Below are 17,501 nucleotides of genomic sequence, written 5' to 3'. Positions count from 1 at the left end.
GAAGGAGTGTAAGGGACAGGGTGTTCGTTCTGAGGCCAGACCGTAAGAGGCCTAAGAGGCGGTGTGTGTACTTCTGCTGTTAGGAGAATAAGCCGGGGCTAGACGGCTAGAGGGACAGGAGTCACTCAAGGCCAAGAGCTGCCGAGAAGACCCCCAGAACCATGAACCCAGAGTGGAGCTGCCCAGCAGAGGCATGAGCAGGCTCACCTAAAACATTCCGCTCTAGCCCATTACAGCAACCGCCCTGCGACCTGTGGGCGAATGATTAACAACAAATAGCTATTGTTTTTAACCCGCTAAGTTTTGAGGTTGTTTGTTACGTAACAGTAGTGAAATAAGACACCCTAATTGTAACTATAGCAACCACAAAGGGATTCCTGATACTTATTTCAAGAGGAAAGCTATTATATTAAGAGAATATTTCAATAATATGAGATTCATATGGCTTATTTTGGAAAACAATTATCAAATTTTTCTTAATGCTTGCTGAGATTAGTATAAGACAATGACTGTTGCTGTGACATCAATGCCTTTCTATGGACCCACTAGGTTTTTGTAAGAAATGCTACGGAACCTGCAAAAACAAACAAACAAAACAAACAAAAAGAAATGCACACTAAGACAGAAAGCGCAGGGGTGCCTGGATGGCTCAGTTGTTTAAGGGTCTGCCTTCAGGCCCGGGGTCCTGGGATTGGGATCAAGCCCCCAGTTGGCCTCCCTGCTCAGCAGGGAGTCTGCTTCTCCTTCTCCCCTCCCTCACCTACCCCTCCCCTCGTTGCCCTCCCCTCCCCTGCCCACAGGCTCGTGCTCTCTTCTGCTGCTCCCTGCATCTCAAATTAATTAATTAATTAATAATTAAATAAAATCTTTTTAAAAAAAGACAGAAAGTGGGAACTCACAGTCCCTCTGCAATGCATTCCAGCGAAAGGACATTCCCTCTTAATTCTTCCTTGTGACTGGCATTGCCTTCTGGAGTTAAAAAGGTTGGTGGCCTCTCTCTATTTGATTTTGCTGCAAACAATAAAATCATATGGATTAAAAGTTATGCACATGTATTTCTCAAAACACGGTTCACTGCCTAAAAATCTAATCCCTTTTCAAAACCACTAAACACTGAAATTAAACTGCACATCCACACTCTCTGCCTTATAAACATTGCTCACTCAGCTGGGAACAGAAACGATGTTGGTTACGTAACCATTAACACGAAGGACTATTTCACTCTTGTACATTCCCTTAATATGGGTTAGGTTTTTATGAATTTTTGGTGTGTTGGCAAATTTTTAAAATGTAGATATAAAGAGGAAAGTCACATTATCAAACTATCCATCCCTTACAATTAGTGTTTGGGTCAAAAAGAAAATTAACTATACTGCGGAAGATGTTAGATTTTTCTGGAAGCTGTGACTATGGAAGGGGGTAGTTTGGTTTACACTAGGGACAACATCATAGCCCATTTCATTGATTAATCATGGACATAAATCTGTGGTGGATGTCTAAGTATCAAGACCCCCAAACTGCAAGGTTTATGGAAAACAAAACAAACAAAACTAGCAAGTTACTGACAGAGGTCTGGCAAATTGTGTGCCATACATTAAGAATAATGAATGGTAAAGAAATTGAACTTGGTTTCCTCAATGAAAAAATAAAGAGGCCTCAAGTCGGAGATCTCAGGGAGGCCCACAAAGGCCATCTTCGGTTTCATGGAAACCTCATTTAAATGTGGTCTTATCTTCTAATGGCCTCTCAGAAAACTGTGAAGTAGGAATATACCAACTTAAGATTCTATCGCCCTTTGTAGTTTTCAACACTTAAATGCATTATCACTTTGATGCTCAACAAAAGTGAGTGAAAAGGTAATATATGAATTGTTCTCATTCCTCAGAAGAAAAAAAACTGGATACCAGGGAAGGTTTTAATTGAGAGAAATGAGAATTTTCTTAAGACTTTAGAAATTGTGGAGGAAACCTCACCTCCCTGAAATCACTTTGGGAATGGTTTTGAGACCCATCATTTTCAGGATATATTAAAATAAAATAACAAGGCAGAAGTTGTGGTTTTCCTACTCTGATCATTGATGGTTCCTTAATGCGTTTTTTTACTTTATATCTCAAGGGTAAAAAACTAATACCGCAAAAATTCTGCCTCAGAGATCATTAAGAGGACCCCCATACCAGAAACCACAATTTTCACTAATAGACTCTAGACCCGACAGTCACATTTCCCTTAAGGAAATCGAATTCTCTTTTTATAAGAATGAAGTTAAATGCTCTATATTTAAAAAGGTTATTTCCACTGAAGAGAGTGACTTGGTTTTGAACAAAACTATGAGAAATGCTATTGCTAATTATATGACACTGATAATGTCATGTGAGAACAGATGGGAAATGTGATGATTTACTATCAAAATCCACTTGATGTTAGTTGCTAACGGTTGCTAAGACTGACGAGTTAGTATTCTAGCAGGTTAATGCCCCCTTTTTTGGTTAATGAGAAAAGCTTGTGAACAAGACAAAAAAATGAAAAATATAATTCTAAACATATATGAAAGATTTTTTCCCCCAGATCATGGGAAATGGTGCTTCACATGAAAACAGTGATAATAATTTTTATTATTATACATACAACGTGCAGCATGTTTTAGTGACATGACGTAAGCGTGTAGCTAAGTTTCGTAGAAAACACACATTTGTTCTAGCGGTATTAAACACGGAACTAGGACTCTCATGAAGAAACCAGGTTTAATAGCTATGGAGGTGGAGTTAGTGAACCGATTCTACGATGAGGGAGAGAAGCACCAGTTGCAGTCACCAGAACTCACCACTATAAAACTCAGAGTCATTCAAATTAGCAGCTATGGTGTCATTCAGTTCATCCACTGAAATAAACAGAATATGATGAAGAATGCAAAAAGCAGGGGAGCAGGTACTACAAAAAAGTCTCGGGCAACAAAAGTAAACGTATACAGCCATGCTGACCAGGTGCCATCCCTACCAAGGAAACACAGGCTTTTACATCGTTCATGACTCACTGATTGATTACGTCCCTCAGCCACCCCAGCCAGTAATACAGGGACACGCAACTGAAGCTGCGGGGCTGCTAAGTCCAGGCACGCTGGGGCAGAACGCACGCGCAGATGCTCCAGGGACCAAGGAGACTCCGAAAGTTATCGTGGAAACAGCCACGGTGATATCAGCAAAGAACGTACAATACAGTATCTGGGTTACGTGTGCTTTTATCTGCCAACACGTCAGTAGCTAGTCACGGGCACTTTCCTGATCAATGAACCCATGTAGTTCAACGTCAGTGGTGTTTACTAGTTAATATATTTTAGGCACACTTGGAAACATCATTGAAAGAGAGAGTCAGGAGGCCAAGCTCTTACCTGAAATCACCTTCACGGAAATAGGTTGCTTCTGCTGTATGGTTTGGGTGTGATTAAATCTGGCATAACAGATATAGTCCTCGCGGGTGTCCTCTGGGAGAACATTGGAGAAGTAAAGGTCTCCGTTCAGACCCTGAGAAACCCTCTCACTTTGTGGAAGTCTCTGAAAGGCTGGAGAAAGGCAGAGAGATATCCAGATGATGCCATCCCAAAGCTCTCCCAACAACTACTCATAGTTCGGTAAACTTCCCTCGAATTTTTTTTCCCCTGTAAAGCTCTTCGAGTAAAAGCAAGTCATTGCAGAAACAACGGCAGCACACAGGAAAACTCTAACTGTGCCCGCCAGAGCCCAATTTCTCTGGAGTGGGGGCAAAGAGAAGACTAGAATCATACAGTCAAGTGTCGTATTAAGCAAGTGTAAACCAAAAAAAAAAAAAAAAAGGCTTTACAAATGAGTTTGCAAGACTTTCCCTAATATTTAGTATTAACTGTTAAACACGTGTACACATGTATCTTAGAAAATGCATTTAAAAAGCTTGTAAGGATGTTAAGTTGGCTTGCCTCCACGTGCTTGGTCAGACACCGGATTCTGTGAGAGCATCTAAGCCTGAGCTTGGCCCCGCACAAGGCACCCGGCATCCCAGACTCCCTCCCTGCCTGAGCCCGTGACCTCACTGAGGAATCCGGAAGCACACGGCAGGGGGAGGGGGCGCGGCATTCACAACAGCGTGTGATGACGTTGGAATGTTGCAGATGAGCCCCTCAGAGGCCCCCCAGCCGAGCCTCCAGCCCCCCACCCCTCCACGAGTTTTCTCTTTCCTTCTAACATACAAGGTATTTTTACTTGTCCCGTGTGTGCTTTATTGCCTGTCTCCCTGCACTGGGAATTTAGGTTCCAGGACGATAGAGATGGTCTGTCGTAGCCTTGAACCCTCGCAGGGCCCTTGCCAGAGGCTCTGTGATGAAATGAAATGAAAGTCAGCACTCTGACTTCCCAGGTTCATGCCTCACAGCTTACTTCCCCTCGGGTCCAGTTAAGGACTGCTGAGCCTCAGGCGCTGAAGGAAGCCTTTCTAAGTGGACGGAGGACTTGGGGAGGCGGGGCCGCGGACCTGTGCAGGAATTTGCACTTGGAGGGCTAACAGGCATTGTTTGAAGCTTCTGACTCAGTTCCCGGAGCCCTAACTGAGCATTCGGTGCCTCTGAAGCGAGAGAACCAGGAAACCTGCACTTTCCAGCAGCCTTGGGGCTAGGTATTCTGTCTTCTGGAGGATTCTCCAGTCTGAGCCATGCGATGCGCTCCTTCTGCAAAAGGCGCTCCATCTAACATCACACGAAATGCAAAATAAGGGTCAAAAGGCTGCAGCTTCTTGGGGCAGGGAAATGTGGAGGCAGAGCCTCACAGAATGCAGGTTAGCCACGTGAGCTGAGCTCTTGGCCAAGATGGGGGTTTGGTTGGTGGTTGTAAATTCATGATTATAAGCCAGGAATGCCTAGGAAAGTGTCGTTTTAAGAATAACTCAGGAGCGGTGCCTGGGTGGCTCAGTCAGTTAAGCGTCCGGCTCTTGATATCAGCTCGACTCTTGATCTCAGGGTCGTGAGTTTGAGCCCCACGTTGGGCTCCGTGCTGGGTTTGGAACCTGCTTGGGATTCTTTCTCCCTCTCCATTTGCTCCTCCTCCTTGCCTCTGCTCCTACCCTCTCTCTCTCTCTCTCTCTCTCAAAAACAAACAAACAAACAACCCACCATATCTATATCTATATCTATATCTAAAACTCAGGAAAATAATGTACATTTATTTAATGAATACGAAGAGTTAAAGATAAGCATTCATTTATTCTCTTCTGATTCCCATGTTGTATTTTATTATTGATTGGTGTTGGTAAGTCAAGTTAAAGGAAATGAGACTTTAAGAGGGTAGTAACACTTCGCCCCATGAGTTCTTTGCCTTACACTTGGGAAAAAAATATACACAGGCAGGAAGAACTTGATAATGTCACCTTGCAAGAAGACGGCTATACAAATCTGAAATTTTTTCCATATTCCAGATGCAATTTCATTTGAAAGGTCCAGATGCTTTGCCAACAGCCTAAAAGTAGGTTCTTGACATAGCCCAGAAGTGCAACATGGAAAACAAAGTCACATACTCAGATGATTCTGAAACTTTACGTGTATTCGTCTATTTATTAAGTGAAAAGGTCATCGTTTCTGAATAAGAACCAAGGACCGAACACAACCTCATTTGGGTGGTGACATTTGGATACACCTCCCATTTACATCTGACTCATTATGTATTCTTTCAAAATCTGTTCGAAAGCTGTTATGCATTCACAGGAAAATATGTCTGCTCATTGATTCATTTATATATTTATTTTTCATTTCTTTGTGATATTTTCTCTGAATATTTTTCCATACAAGAGTCACAAATGGAAATGAAATATTCCAGCTAAATTTTCTCTTTGGAAATGTGAACAGTCTATGAATTCAGGGGAAATCATGTCACTGAGAATAGACTGTGTTCCCTATAAATATTTTCCATTCATCCCCACCATCCCACCTAAAAGACTCTTGTCAAGGTCAACAGTGATCCTGATGTTGCCAAATTGAATAGTTGTTTTCGGTCAGATCAGAAGTTATCTGATCTTTGGAAACAGCTGATCAAAAGTTCTGTCTTCTGGACACTTGGCTTCCCCTTACCCCAAGGACACTGCTCTGTCTCTGCTCTCTTCCTCCCTCAGGGACGGCCCTTCTCATCTGCTTTGCTGGTCTCTCCCTAAGTCCCTCGGGGGGGGGGGGGCTCCTGGTCTCCACACCACAGGCTTTGACCTCTCCCCGCCCCCAGTGCTCTCACCCAGCCCCCGCTCTAGGAGCACCTCTGCACCACGATGCCTACTTTGCTGACCAGAGCCTGACCTCTGCCTTCCAACTCCTTCCGGGCTTCTCCTCATGGCTGTTTTACAGGCCTCTCACCTCCATAACCCTCATTTCTTGGTCCCCAAGCGGAGCCCCATGTCACCTCTAAGGGAGCATTAGCACAGGAGGTTCTGGAGGGAGGAAAGGCAGCAACAAACAGTCCCCTCAAGGGCAGGGCTGGGGTAGGCAGATGTGAAATGGCCTAATGGATGACTTCATTCTCTGTGCCTCGGTTTCCTCATCTAAAATGTGGACAGACAACAAGATGCTGGACATCGCTAGAGAAATGCAAATGGAACCCACAGGTTTAACTACCTCTAAATCTAAGACAAGCAAACAAACAAAAGAGGACAGACATGGATACAAGAAACAAACTGCTGGTTATCAGCATTGAGGAGGCGTTGGGGGATGGGCGAAATAGGTGAATGGGAATAAGAAGTACAAACTTCCAGTAATAAAATGAGTAAGTCACAGGAGGTACTGTACAGCACAGGGGATAAGTCATATTGTAATAACTCTGTATAGTGAGAGATGGTAACTAGACTTGTTGTGGGGAGCATTTCGTGATGTGTAAAAGTATGAAATCACTATGATGTACACCTACAGCCAACAGAACATTGTCGATTACAGGTAGAAGGAATAATCGGACATGCCCCGCAGAGTTGTAAGAAATTGATACGATAACCCCACGTAAAGTTCTCAGCAAAGGGACTGGCACTTAATAGATGCTCAGGAGGTATTAGCTGTTGTTGGAGATTAAAAAACAAACAAACAAACAAACCTGAATGACAAAATGTAACACATCCCAAATAGCCTGATTCCCTGCTGTCCCCACCTGCAGGCTTCTGCTGTTTCAGGAAATGGTGCTTCCGTGTCACCAGCGGCTCTCTGTTCAACTCTGGAGTTATCTTTGGTCGCTCCCTCTCACACCCCCAGCCCGATCCCAATAAATCCTGGAGGCTCTATGTCCAAAATATATCCAGAAGCTGACCATTTGTTCCCACCTGACAACAGCCACGACCCGAGTCCCTGTCACCGTCAGCTCCTGCCTGGATTTCAGCAGGATCCCCCCTGGCGGGTGTCCCTACCCTGCCTTTGTCCCCTCTGCAACCCGCACAGGAACTGAAGGAGGGCTATTGCTAGCTGGCTAGGTTCAGGTACAGTCCCTGCTTCCGTGTCTCCCCGCTTCATTCAGAGCAAAAGCCAAAGACCTCTGTACTGAGCCCTGGACTTTTCCGACATCATCTGTGACCCTCTCCCTGGGCTCCCGGTGGTCTGGCCATGCTACCAGCTGGGGCTTTTCCAGGCACCAGGATGCTCCTGTCTCAGGGGCCTGTTTCCTTTCCACTGGGACATTTAGGGGCTTGCCTCGCTCTCTCATTCCTCTAAGTCTCTGTTCAAAATGCTGCTTATTTTTTTTTCCTTTTAAAAGTATTTTATTTATTTGGGAGAGAGAACACAAGAGGGGGAGTGAGGGGCAGAGGGAGAAGCAGGCTCCCTGCTGAGTAGGGAGCACAATGAGGGGCTCGATCCCAGGATGCTGGGATCATGACCTGAACCGAAGGCAGACGCTTCACCAGTTGAGCCACCCAGGTGTCCCTGCTCATTTTTCTTCATAGCACTTGTTGCCAACTGACACCTACTTTATAAATGCGCTGATTTTTGCTTCTGTCTCCGCCCCCCATCTATTCTCACTGCATAGGATATGAGCTCGGTGGAAGCAGGAAATCTGGTCTCTTTAGGTGCCTGGTATACAGTAGGCGCTCGAGAAAATCATGTTGCTTATTTCATGACACATTATTTATTTCAATGAGCATTTCTTTTCTTTGAGAATCTCTAAAACATCTTTCAAACATTTTATGAATCATGGAAGGTAACATAGAATCTTATAATCATAAGAATCATAAGAGTCTTGAAGTAATCGTAAGTATATTGAAGACAGAAAGTTCATATTTTTAAAACTTACAATTATCCATCCAGAATATTATAGGTGGTGGTAATCCAAGCGGGGGCCTGCAAGGAAGGATCAGAGACTGGCCATTTCGAAGTGTTATTGGCTCAAGTTTTTCTTTGGTCCACAACGGTGACCCTATGATATAAAGTAATAACTTCTAAGTTATTTCTGCATTGGACAATAAGAAGAGCACAGAAAGGTAGACAAGATACACTTTGGGGGCGAAGAGTAACTCTGAGTTCATGTACACTAAGATAACAAGAAAATAATTTTAAAATCCAAGGTTAAAGATAAAAAAAGTGATGATTTTCATTCACTGCCATTAATAGTATAAATGCTGACTCAGCAATTCCATGTCTAAAAAAAATCTGTATTATTAAATACATTGTTAAAAAGATACGTAATTTCACTACAAGCATGTTCTTCATGAAAGAATGGAAAGCACTAGGTGTCAAAAAGCTTGTTTAAACAAATAATTGTGCACCCACACTTTAGAGTGTCATACACTATTATATATTAAGAAGCATATACTTATGCAGAAGATTGATATGAGAATATGGGTGATATGTAGATAAGTCAGAAAAGGTTACAAAATAGTACTTCAGAATGAGCTTGGCTGGCACACATACGTTCCTATCTGCCTAGAGAAGGTGGAAAGAGTGGTGGTTACTCGCTCTAGTGGAAAGTCATGAGTACATTTTTCCATTTCTTTTTTGTTATTTGTAATTTTTTCCCAAGAATGAACACAGGTAAGAACGAGTTTTTGAAAGGACCATAACTGCAAATGGCTACCGTTCTTTAAATACAAGCTCTTAAATATAAGCAGTTGAGAGAACGGGGGTAGTGAGTTCTGCCAGAAGAGCCACAGAGCTGCAGGTAGTGATGTCCCTCTATTTCCAGGGAAACAAAAATGTTAATTACCCACTATCCATTTCATACTGAATTTATTTCCGTCCGGCTGTTGGAAGTTCGCTCATACATGAGATACATGAGAAATTAATTGTTTGATCAATTCTGGGAAGATGTGCTTTTCTTACAACCAGTGTTTTATTCTGGACTTGCATAAAAGACACACGGGGTTGGCACAGCACTCAGGGTAGAGTGGAAAGGAGCAAGAATTTTTAGGCACAGCGAAATGACAGCACTGGAAGCAACGGCATTGCCTTCTTGTAATACTATCGAGCTCACAGATGTTGGGTCTTAGAGCCAACCTTAAAAATCGGGTCCTGTTTGGCGGACGAGTCCCACTTACTGGAAGGACGGACAACGATATTATTAGAAATTGCTGCTCCGCGCTCATTCCGGGCTGTGCACTGATAGACCCCTTCGTAGGTCTCCGCCTTCCCTTCACTCATGATGTTGATCGTGAGGGTTCCTGAGCCTGGCTTCATGGTGACGAGAGGGTCCTTTTCTATGTCAAAATGCGTCCCATTGCGGGTCCAGGAGAAGCTGCCCAACACATAAAGGATTAAGCTTGTTAACGGTCCAGAAAGACAGCGTTACATCCTCTTTCACAAATTCCTAGCCATTTTGTAGGTTTCTAGAAGTAAGGATTACATTTTAAAGATTTTATTTATATATTTACTTATTTGACAGAGAGAGAGAGATCACAAGTAGGCAGAGAGGCAGGCAGAGAGAGAGAGGGAAGCAGGCTCCCCGCTGAGTAGAGAGCCCCATGCAGGGCTTGATCCCAGGACCGCGGGATCATGACCTGAGCTGAAGGCTGAGGCTTAACCCACTGAGCCACCCAGGCACCCCAAGGATTACATTTTAATACTCAGTGAAAGAACAACAGGCTCCAGACTCACGAAAGTGTTTCATTGAATCGGGACTTAGAATAAGTACGTCTTAAGGCACTTGTCTTCATTTAGAATGAGCTGGAAACTGTCTCAAGGAAATCAGGCACACAAATTGGCTTTCATTTTTCAAAGAAAACACAGAAAGTAGGTCTCTGAGGCATGTTCCTTTAGAGCTTTATTAGCATTTTTATTGTAAACTGCACTGTTCACAGAGTTGATAACCTGTCAATAAAATTTTGCCCTGGGCTGAAATGTGACCAGAAAGGCCTTCCCAGGTACATGTGTGCATCTGAAATGGGTCAGAGTGGCTTCAAGTTACCAAAATGCAAAGCTGGGGTGAGGGGGCAAGAACGAATTCAGAGGGGTTTTAAATGTTGGCTATTAAAAGTGGTAATTCTCTCTCAAACACATTTTGAGGGATTTCAATTCTAGGACGGAATGACTTTGTAAATTTTTCAGGAGGTATTTCAAATGGTCAGCTGCAATTCTTCTTTTTCCGTGTTATTTATAGAAAAGATTGCCTTGTACAGAAGTCGTGGTTCTCCTGTAATTAAATACTTTATAACTAGTCATAAATCAACCGTGGCCAGGCTCATACGGAGCCACAAAGCTCCGGACCTCACTTGTTTTGCAGGCCCACTGGGATTTCCCTTCCCACTGCTTACCCTTACGGCAGTCGTGGTCCCATCATCTCAGGGTGGGAGGGGGTGTGAAGTGGGAGCTATGGATGAAGGGGGTAAAGGCCAGGGATGCTGGTAAATATCCCCATTCCCACAACAAAAAACTATCTGGCCCCAAATAGCAATCCTGCCCTACAGAGAGTGGCGGCAAGTGGCATGTCAGTGTGAACCCGAAGGGGGACTCCATGAAATGACAACATCTTCGGGCTTGGGTGCTAGAGGTTTCTAACGATATGGCAGAACATACCTTTTTTTTTTTTTTTTTTTTAAAGACTGTATTTATTTATTTGACAGGAAGAGACACAGCGAGAGAGGGAACACAAGCAGGGGGAGAGAAGCAGGCTTCCTGCTGAACAGGGAGCCCGAGGTGGGGCTCGATCTCAGCACCCTGGGATCATGACATGAGCCGAGGGCAGCCGCTTAACGACTGAGCCACCCAGGTGCCCCCAAAATCCACATTACGTTTTAATAATAATCATCCAACTCTCCAAACTCCCCATACATCACTGCAGGTGACAGAGCATCTGCTGATCAGCTTCGGGACTTGACTACTGGAGGAGCACTGCCAGGCGTCAGTTTCCCATCTATAACATCTGCTGGGTGGACCGGATAACCTTTCATGCCTCTCCCACCTCTGAAACGCTGTGCAGGGCTCATGCCAAGATCCACATGGAGACTCTGAGTACTGAGCCCTGCCAAGTCTGAAAACCCACTCACGACTATTTTATAGACCTCTACCGGGTAAGGACGGATCTTTGAAGCCATCAATCAAATTCAGCTTCTTCATTTTACAGAAGAAGAAACTGAGGCCCAGAGAAAATAGGTTTGCCCACGCCATAAGGGCAGTAGAGCCCTTAGAACGCTTTCCTCCACATCTCCCATTTTGCAGAAGGGAGTGTGTGAGTACAGAAATGCAATTATCTGGGTGTCCGAGAGGAACAATCCGACTCCCATTCATCAGAAAGACAAAACGAAAGAACTGATACATGATACTTCAGACATAGGCAGGACCTGAAATTGACTTAATATTAACACCGATGTTTATGTTCGGTTCTATAACAGAGCAGAACGCACACCCACCTTGGAGGAGGTTTCCCTTTGGCCTCACACTGGATTACGATATTCTCTCGAGGGTCAATAATGTAATCTTTTGGAGACTGCTGAGTAATGGTTGGAGGCTGTACCACTTAATTGTAGAAAGAAGAACAATGTAAAGAAGTCATTTAAGATCATAATAAAAATCACTCTTTCCATGTCAAAATCACTTGCCCTAGACTAACGATGCTCCAAATGTTTTTAGCAATCTCTACGGTGGCAGCACATACGTTACTAGATTTTTAACTAAAAGTCTCCTAAAACTTTGAAGTCAAGGCACAACTTCCTTTTGGTAAGTTTATAGGGATTCGCAGAGCACTACCAGTTCGGGAAGATAATTACCAACACAAGTTTAATATGAAGACCATTTCTCTTCTGATGTAACAATGAGAAATTCTTGTGATTTTTTTGGTTCCAGTGATGCTTTTCAATAACATTTCAGTTATGAGGTAAATGGGCACTTCTTTAGAAAGACTAACTGACTTATAGTTCATTAGTGTGCTAATGTAAATTAATATATGTTGGGAACAAATCAATTTGAGAAGTTAGTGTTAAAAATATGGGTAAATTAGAGACTTGGCAGTCTTATTAGAGCCAGGAGGTAGGTGGCTACGAGCAACAAAGATAAAACAGTCTTGTTTAAAAGATCAGTGGAACTGGGAAGTGCTCGGTTACAGAAGACAACATTTCTGTTTTGCTCTTCAAAGTGCTATCTGATCATTTATTTTCAAATCCTATGGGGCAATCGCTCTGACCCAGAACAATTTAATCGGAAGGAAGCTGGTTTCCGGACATCCAGTGCTCAAGCCACTCAAAGATCACCATGTCCTTCTTGTGAAACCAGAATCACAGAATGTTAGAACAGGAACTGGAGAAACCATCCATTTCCACTTCCGTTGTTGCCCACAACGGAAGAAGACACAAGCAGAGATCCAAACTCTCCCAGTAGAAGCCACTGCCTTGTACAACTCCAGGGAGAACGGTTCACACAGACGAGGGGTTCTCCACCTAGGGTCCCCTTGGAGGACGTCAGGCCATTTCTGGAGACAACGCTCGTTGTGGCTCCTGGGGCCAGAGGTGGTAGTGGCATCTGCTGGGCAGAAGCCAGAGATGCTGCTAAACATCTTACAGGACAGCCCTCCCCTTTGCCTCCACAGGGACTTATCTAGATCATTTAAGCTTTTCATATTCTGGCTTTTCCCTTTCTACCCATGCTCTATGCTTTGTGAAACCTCCTTCACCAGCCAACCAAGCGTTTCCCAAAGCTTACTACTAATTGCCCTCTCTGCTCTTGTCTTTCTTTACTGTGATTAGCAGTTGCCAGGGTTAAATTGATCATTTCCATGTCTGATGTCCTATGAAGCAGCCAACATGGTTCTCTTCTCTTGTCTGGTCTCCAGTCTTCTTGCTGTCCCCTACAATGGACACTGAAATGCGGGCTCTGGCCATCCGAATAACAGCTAAAGCCCAGATCAAAAGCAGAGCTCGTTCCTGTCATCATTTATTATGAACCTAATAACTGCTGGATACTCACCAGTAAAATTTTCCCTTTCCTTTAGCGAGAGTCAACCCCATCTCAGTTCCCCGTGCTGGGTAGCACCTTGGGCTGGGGGTCTAGAATCTGTCTGATTCCTTCTTACCAACTGTGAGACTTCCAGCAAGTTTCTTACCTTCTGTAAGCCTCACTTTCCTTAGAGGGAAAATGGGGCTTAAAATTGGTATCTACCTCCTAGGGTCACTGGAAGGAGGAAGTAAAAGAATCTGGGTAAAGTTCTTAGTACATGCCACAACCGTAATGGTTCAGTGTGAGCTCTGCGCAAATTATTGTCATAATCATTTTTATTTGGACCAGCTTCATCTTTGAGTGGTCCTTTATGCTCTGGGAGCATAGAGTTTGGGATGATGGAAAGAAGCCTGGAATTTCATATCCCAACAGTAGATACCTAGGTGGCAGATGGGGGCAGGGACTGTGAGGTGGGCCTCAATCCAATTCCTTGTATTTTTCTGCGAGTGACAGAGGTGCGAGTCTGGTGGCTTCAAACCCAGCACTTCTGTTCACAGTCTGCCGCAGCGCTGGTTAGATGCACCCCCCCCCCCGCCCCCGCCCAACTGTCAGGAGTCTAAGGTCTGTAAGGTCCTCTTTGAACAGTGCTTAGGTCACCTGGCAACTAACAAACACTTATAGGGAGAAAGCTGATTTTACGTGATTTTCCTGGTTAATCCAATCTCACAGGATTTTTTCAAATGCCCGAAAACTATGTTCGAGGTAGAATCTAGGAGCTGTCCAACTGCAGAGGTTTTTGCTTAGAAACGAGTTACGTGGGGGCCGCTTAATTGTCTTTTGCATGCTGCAAAACAATATTCAGATTCACGGGGCTGTTGCGTTGCTGGGACGGGAGCCTACACGGTCCCGAAGAAGTATGGTGAGGCACAGCGCGGCTGACGTGGGTAAAACGTTGGCTTGCGCTCGCCTTCTGAAAGATAGAGAAAGACACACCTCGAGGCCAGCAAGCATTTAATGGCATGTAGATCCAGACAGCCATTTTCTTTAAATTTTGTGAATTTTCTCATTGAGTTACATCAGATGCGAATAAAGCCTGGAAGTTAGTCAAGCGGCATTGCGGTAAAAGAAAGAGTAACACCGGAGTCTTCGGAATTCATGCAAGGCATCTATTAAACTTGCTTCTTGGTATTTAAATGCAACGTTTAGCCAGAGGAAATGCACATGCTCAAAAGGACGTTAGGCACGATTCCTAAAGCTGTGCGTTCCATTCACAGTATTAATTCAAAAACAAAGACACGGTCAAGTGCTCACACTGCCGAGTGATTATAGAAAGACACTTACAGTCTTCAAGAAGTTTTGCTTTTTCCCCATCAATATCAGCAGGTGAGTGGGCAAACAGGATTAAAGAAAACCAGATGTTAGTACTGAGAACGTTAGAACCCTGGAGATCAAAGGGGCATCTCTGTCTATTTGGTCTGACCTAAAAAACCAGAACAGTGAATGTGGAAGTCATGAGGTTGTAAAAGAAAGACGCTCCCAATGATGGTTTTGTCTACTCCTGCATCAGCCATCCTACATACGGAAGCACAAAAGGAAGGCTTTCGGCAAAAAAAAAAAAAAAAAAAAAAAAAAAAAAAAAAAAAAATTCTTCCAGGACTAGGAATGGCTAATTCCATTCCATACATGTGCTGGACAAGTAATTATGTTCAATTTGAAAAATAGCTGAAATCTACAATTAATCTGAGTTGTCACATACTGTGTCGTGTCTGATCCTATTATCCCAGACATCACTAGGCCCCCGGTAATGATACCTAACAATGGGACATCACTACAGTGACGGGGCTTCCTCAGAGCCAAATGCAACACTGGTTTTAGGTTCTTACATTTCTGTGGTTCATCTGCAAGTCAGTAATTGAACTTTTCGGCCGTTAGCCTACTTCTGCTTCAGAATTCCTCCTCACCCAGGGGTTGCTGGTAGGGGCACCAAGGAGCAGCTCAGATGGACAGGGTGTAAGGAATAGGGGCGGGGAAGAAATTACATTCGCATGCAATTCAAATGATTGTGCAGCGCTGCCTGTCATTATTACTTGTAAAGGTTAATGCAGGAGCGCCTGGGTTGTCCGTGACTTTCTTTTCATCATGGTTATGCCTCTTCTCCATTAGCAGCGATAATTGAGTTAGCCGTAGGTGACTGTTTCCCCCTGATTGTTAGATTGAGCCGTCAGATTAAGGGAGAATATATTTAACACAAGAGAGAACAAAAGCCCATTTCTCTCAAGTGCTTTCGTCTCTCTTCTGTAATCTGCTGGGGCAGATGCTTACTTGGGCATTCCGCCTCCAACGGGTTGGTTACATACATTTTTTTTCTAATTGAAATTAAGGTCAATGAATATTTTTTGAAAGGAAGTAAAATCTTGCATTTTATGGTCCTTTAGACTGTAGATGCACAGCAAAGGAAGTCAACCGAGGGTGGGGTAAACCACATCTTTTCTTAATGTCTTCCCACTGGGACTTGCAACCTTCTTTGGCAAAAAATGACATCCCCGACAATCGAATAGCCCCAGGGAAGTGCTATCCTCCTTGCACCTTGGAAAGCCTGCCAAACAGATGTTCGATTCAGGAAGCTAATGGATCTAAAGGGGTCAGGCAGATCAAGAATAAAGGATGAATCTGGATTACAGTCATTGTCCAAATCTGAAATTCTGCTTTCCACTGCAAGAGAAGCGACCCGTCGGAACCCAGCATTCTCTTTCTTTCTCACAACCAGGCCACCCAGGGCAGGCGGAGTGCAGCATTATCATTCCTGTTAGGAAAAGGGGTGGGCTCTGATACAGTAGCTGTTGCTCATTACGTTTTAAATTGTGTTTTTTTAAACCAAAGATCTTTCTCTAGGCTTTACTAAGATACATGTCCTAGATCCAGACTCATATGTCAAGTGAATTTTGCCCTTGGAATCAAGAGAGATGAATTATGAGGAGTCTGGGGCTACAGAGGGGCGTGAGGTTGGCTGAGAAACCATCCCCCAATCTTTCCAGAGCATTCTGAGCACGTGAGGGGGATGGGGTGGGGGAGTGTGGAGTAGTGGGGAGGGGACAAGTGGGGAAGTTTCCATGACTGTTTCAAAGTGATTCATACAGTTTTCTTGCAGGACCCCTTCTATCCAGAGTCACCCGTTGGGAGGATCGGGGGAGCCCACAGTTCGCTCCTTCTCCACCGTCCCCCCACCCTGTGGTACACAAAAGGCACCTGAGGAGGAAGAAAGATAATGACAGGGAGGGGACAATGGTCTGACCGGTTCAATGGCCATTTCTGTGGCGAGACTCTTTGGAAACACCAGGTGCTGTAGGTAAAAGCCAAATTAATTGTGATTAGCTTTCCCGCATCACACAGACACCTTCTCCATTCACGCAGCTCACAGGGATGGGGACCGCTGGGGCGGCTTTGACTCCCGGGCGCAACGGCTCTACAACGTTAATACTTACGATCAAGAGGGACGTCCAGCGCCCTCACCAGCTGGCACAGGAGGAGAAGTAGGGGCGCTCTGCCTGCAGGTAAGCGCTTCTTCCTCGGCATTATTTCAAGCTGCATTAGCTGAGCTCCTGCGGAGACCCACAAACTGAATTTCCTTTTCTTCTTTCGCAAAAGATCTGCGTGCAACGTTTAAATAGTTTTCATGCAGGGAACTGAAAAAAGGAGAGAATAAGAATTATAGCGTATTAAAAAGAAGGAAATGAGAGGAAGTCCGCTGCCCGGAAAATCAGTTCTCTATTATACATGAACTCTAAAACGGAGCTAACTTTTTAAATATTTAAGTCTCAAGACTGGAATAATCATTTATTCATAAATCAGCTAAAATCAGGTCAGAAGTATTTGTAGGGATGTCAAGCAAAATCTGTCCACACTGCCATCCTTACGGTTTTCCCATTTTAACTATCGGCGTCTATGCCAGAGGTTACCATGTCATTCCCAGCAGGAAAAACTTGGCATATAAATGGGTTAGAAAGTGTGAGTTTAGGGAAGGCCTAATGGCTTCTCCGTTCTAGAAACTGTCTTTGGGAAAGTCCAAGGTGCTGTTGCACATTTGCTTCAAACCCCAAACACTGGTTTACCAGCTGAACCACCAGCAACGAAGGCCTTTCCTATCTCTCACTTGGACCAGGAGAGCAGACAT

The 17,501-nt window shown here is 44.1% G+C and overlaps 1 protein-coding gene across 1 annotated transcript in view; it reads right to left on the bottom strand.

Moving 5' to 3' along the window:
* Window positions 1–16,918, bottom strand: part of NRCAM (neuronal cell adhesion molecule) — a gene marked incomplete at its 5' end in the record, with an annotated part of 72,910 nt that extends 55,992 nt beyond the window's left edge. Inside the window, 8 exons of the mRNA XM_080818182.1 lie at window positions 900–1,011; window positions 2,822–2,878; window positions 3,386–3,556; window positions 8,265–8,387; window positions 9,505–9,701; window positions 11,812–11,917; window positions 14,672–14,689; window positions 16,813–16,918. Of these exons, the coding sequence (XP_080674308.1) occupies window positions 900–1,011; window positions 2,822–2,878; window positions 3,386–3,556; window positions 8,265–8,387; window positions 9,505–9,701; window positions 11,812–11,917; window positions 14,672–14,689; window positions 16,813–16,918 (890 nt within the window). The remainder of the gene's footprint in view (window positions 1–899; window positions 1,012–2,821; window positions 2,879–3,385; window positions 3,557–8,264; window positions 8,388–9,504; window positions 9,702–11,811; window positions 11,918–14,671; window positions 14,690–16,812) is intronic.
* Between the last annotated feature and the right edge of the window lie 583 nt (window positions 16,919–17,501).

This window comes from Martes martes (assembly GCF_963455335.1).
Source record: "Martes martes genome assembly, chromosome: 11".
Taxonomy (NCBI): Eukaryota; Metazoa; Chordata; class Mammalia; order Carnivora; family Mustelidae; genus Martes; species Martes martes.
The sequence above is the reverse complement of the archived record's forward strand: the minus strand, read 5'-3'. Positions and strand labels throughout refer to the sequence as shown.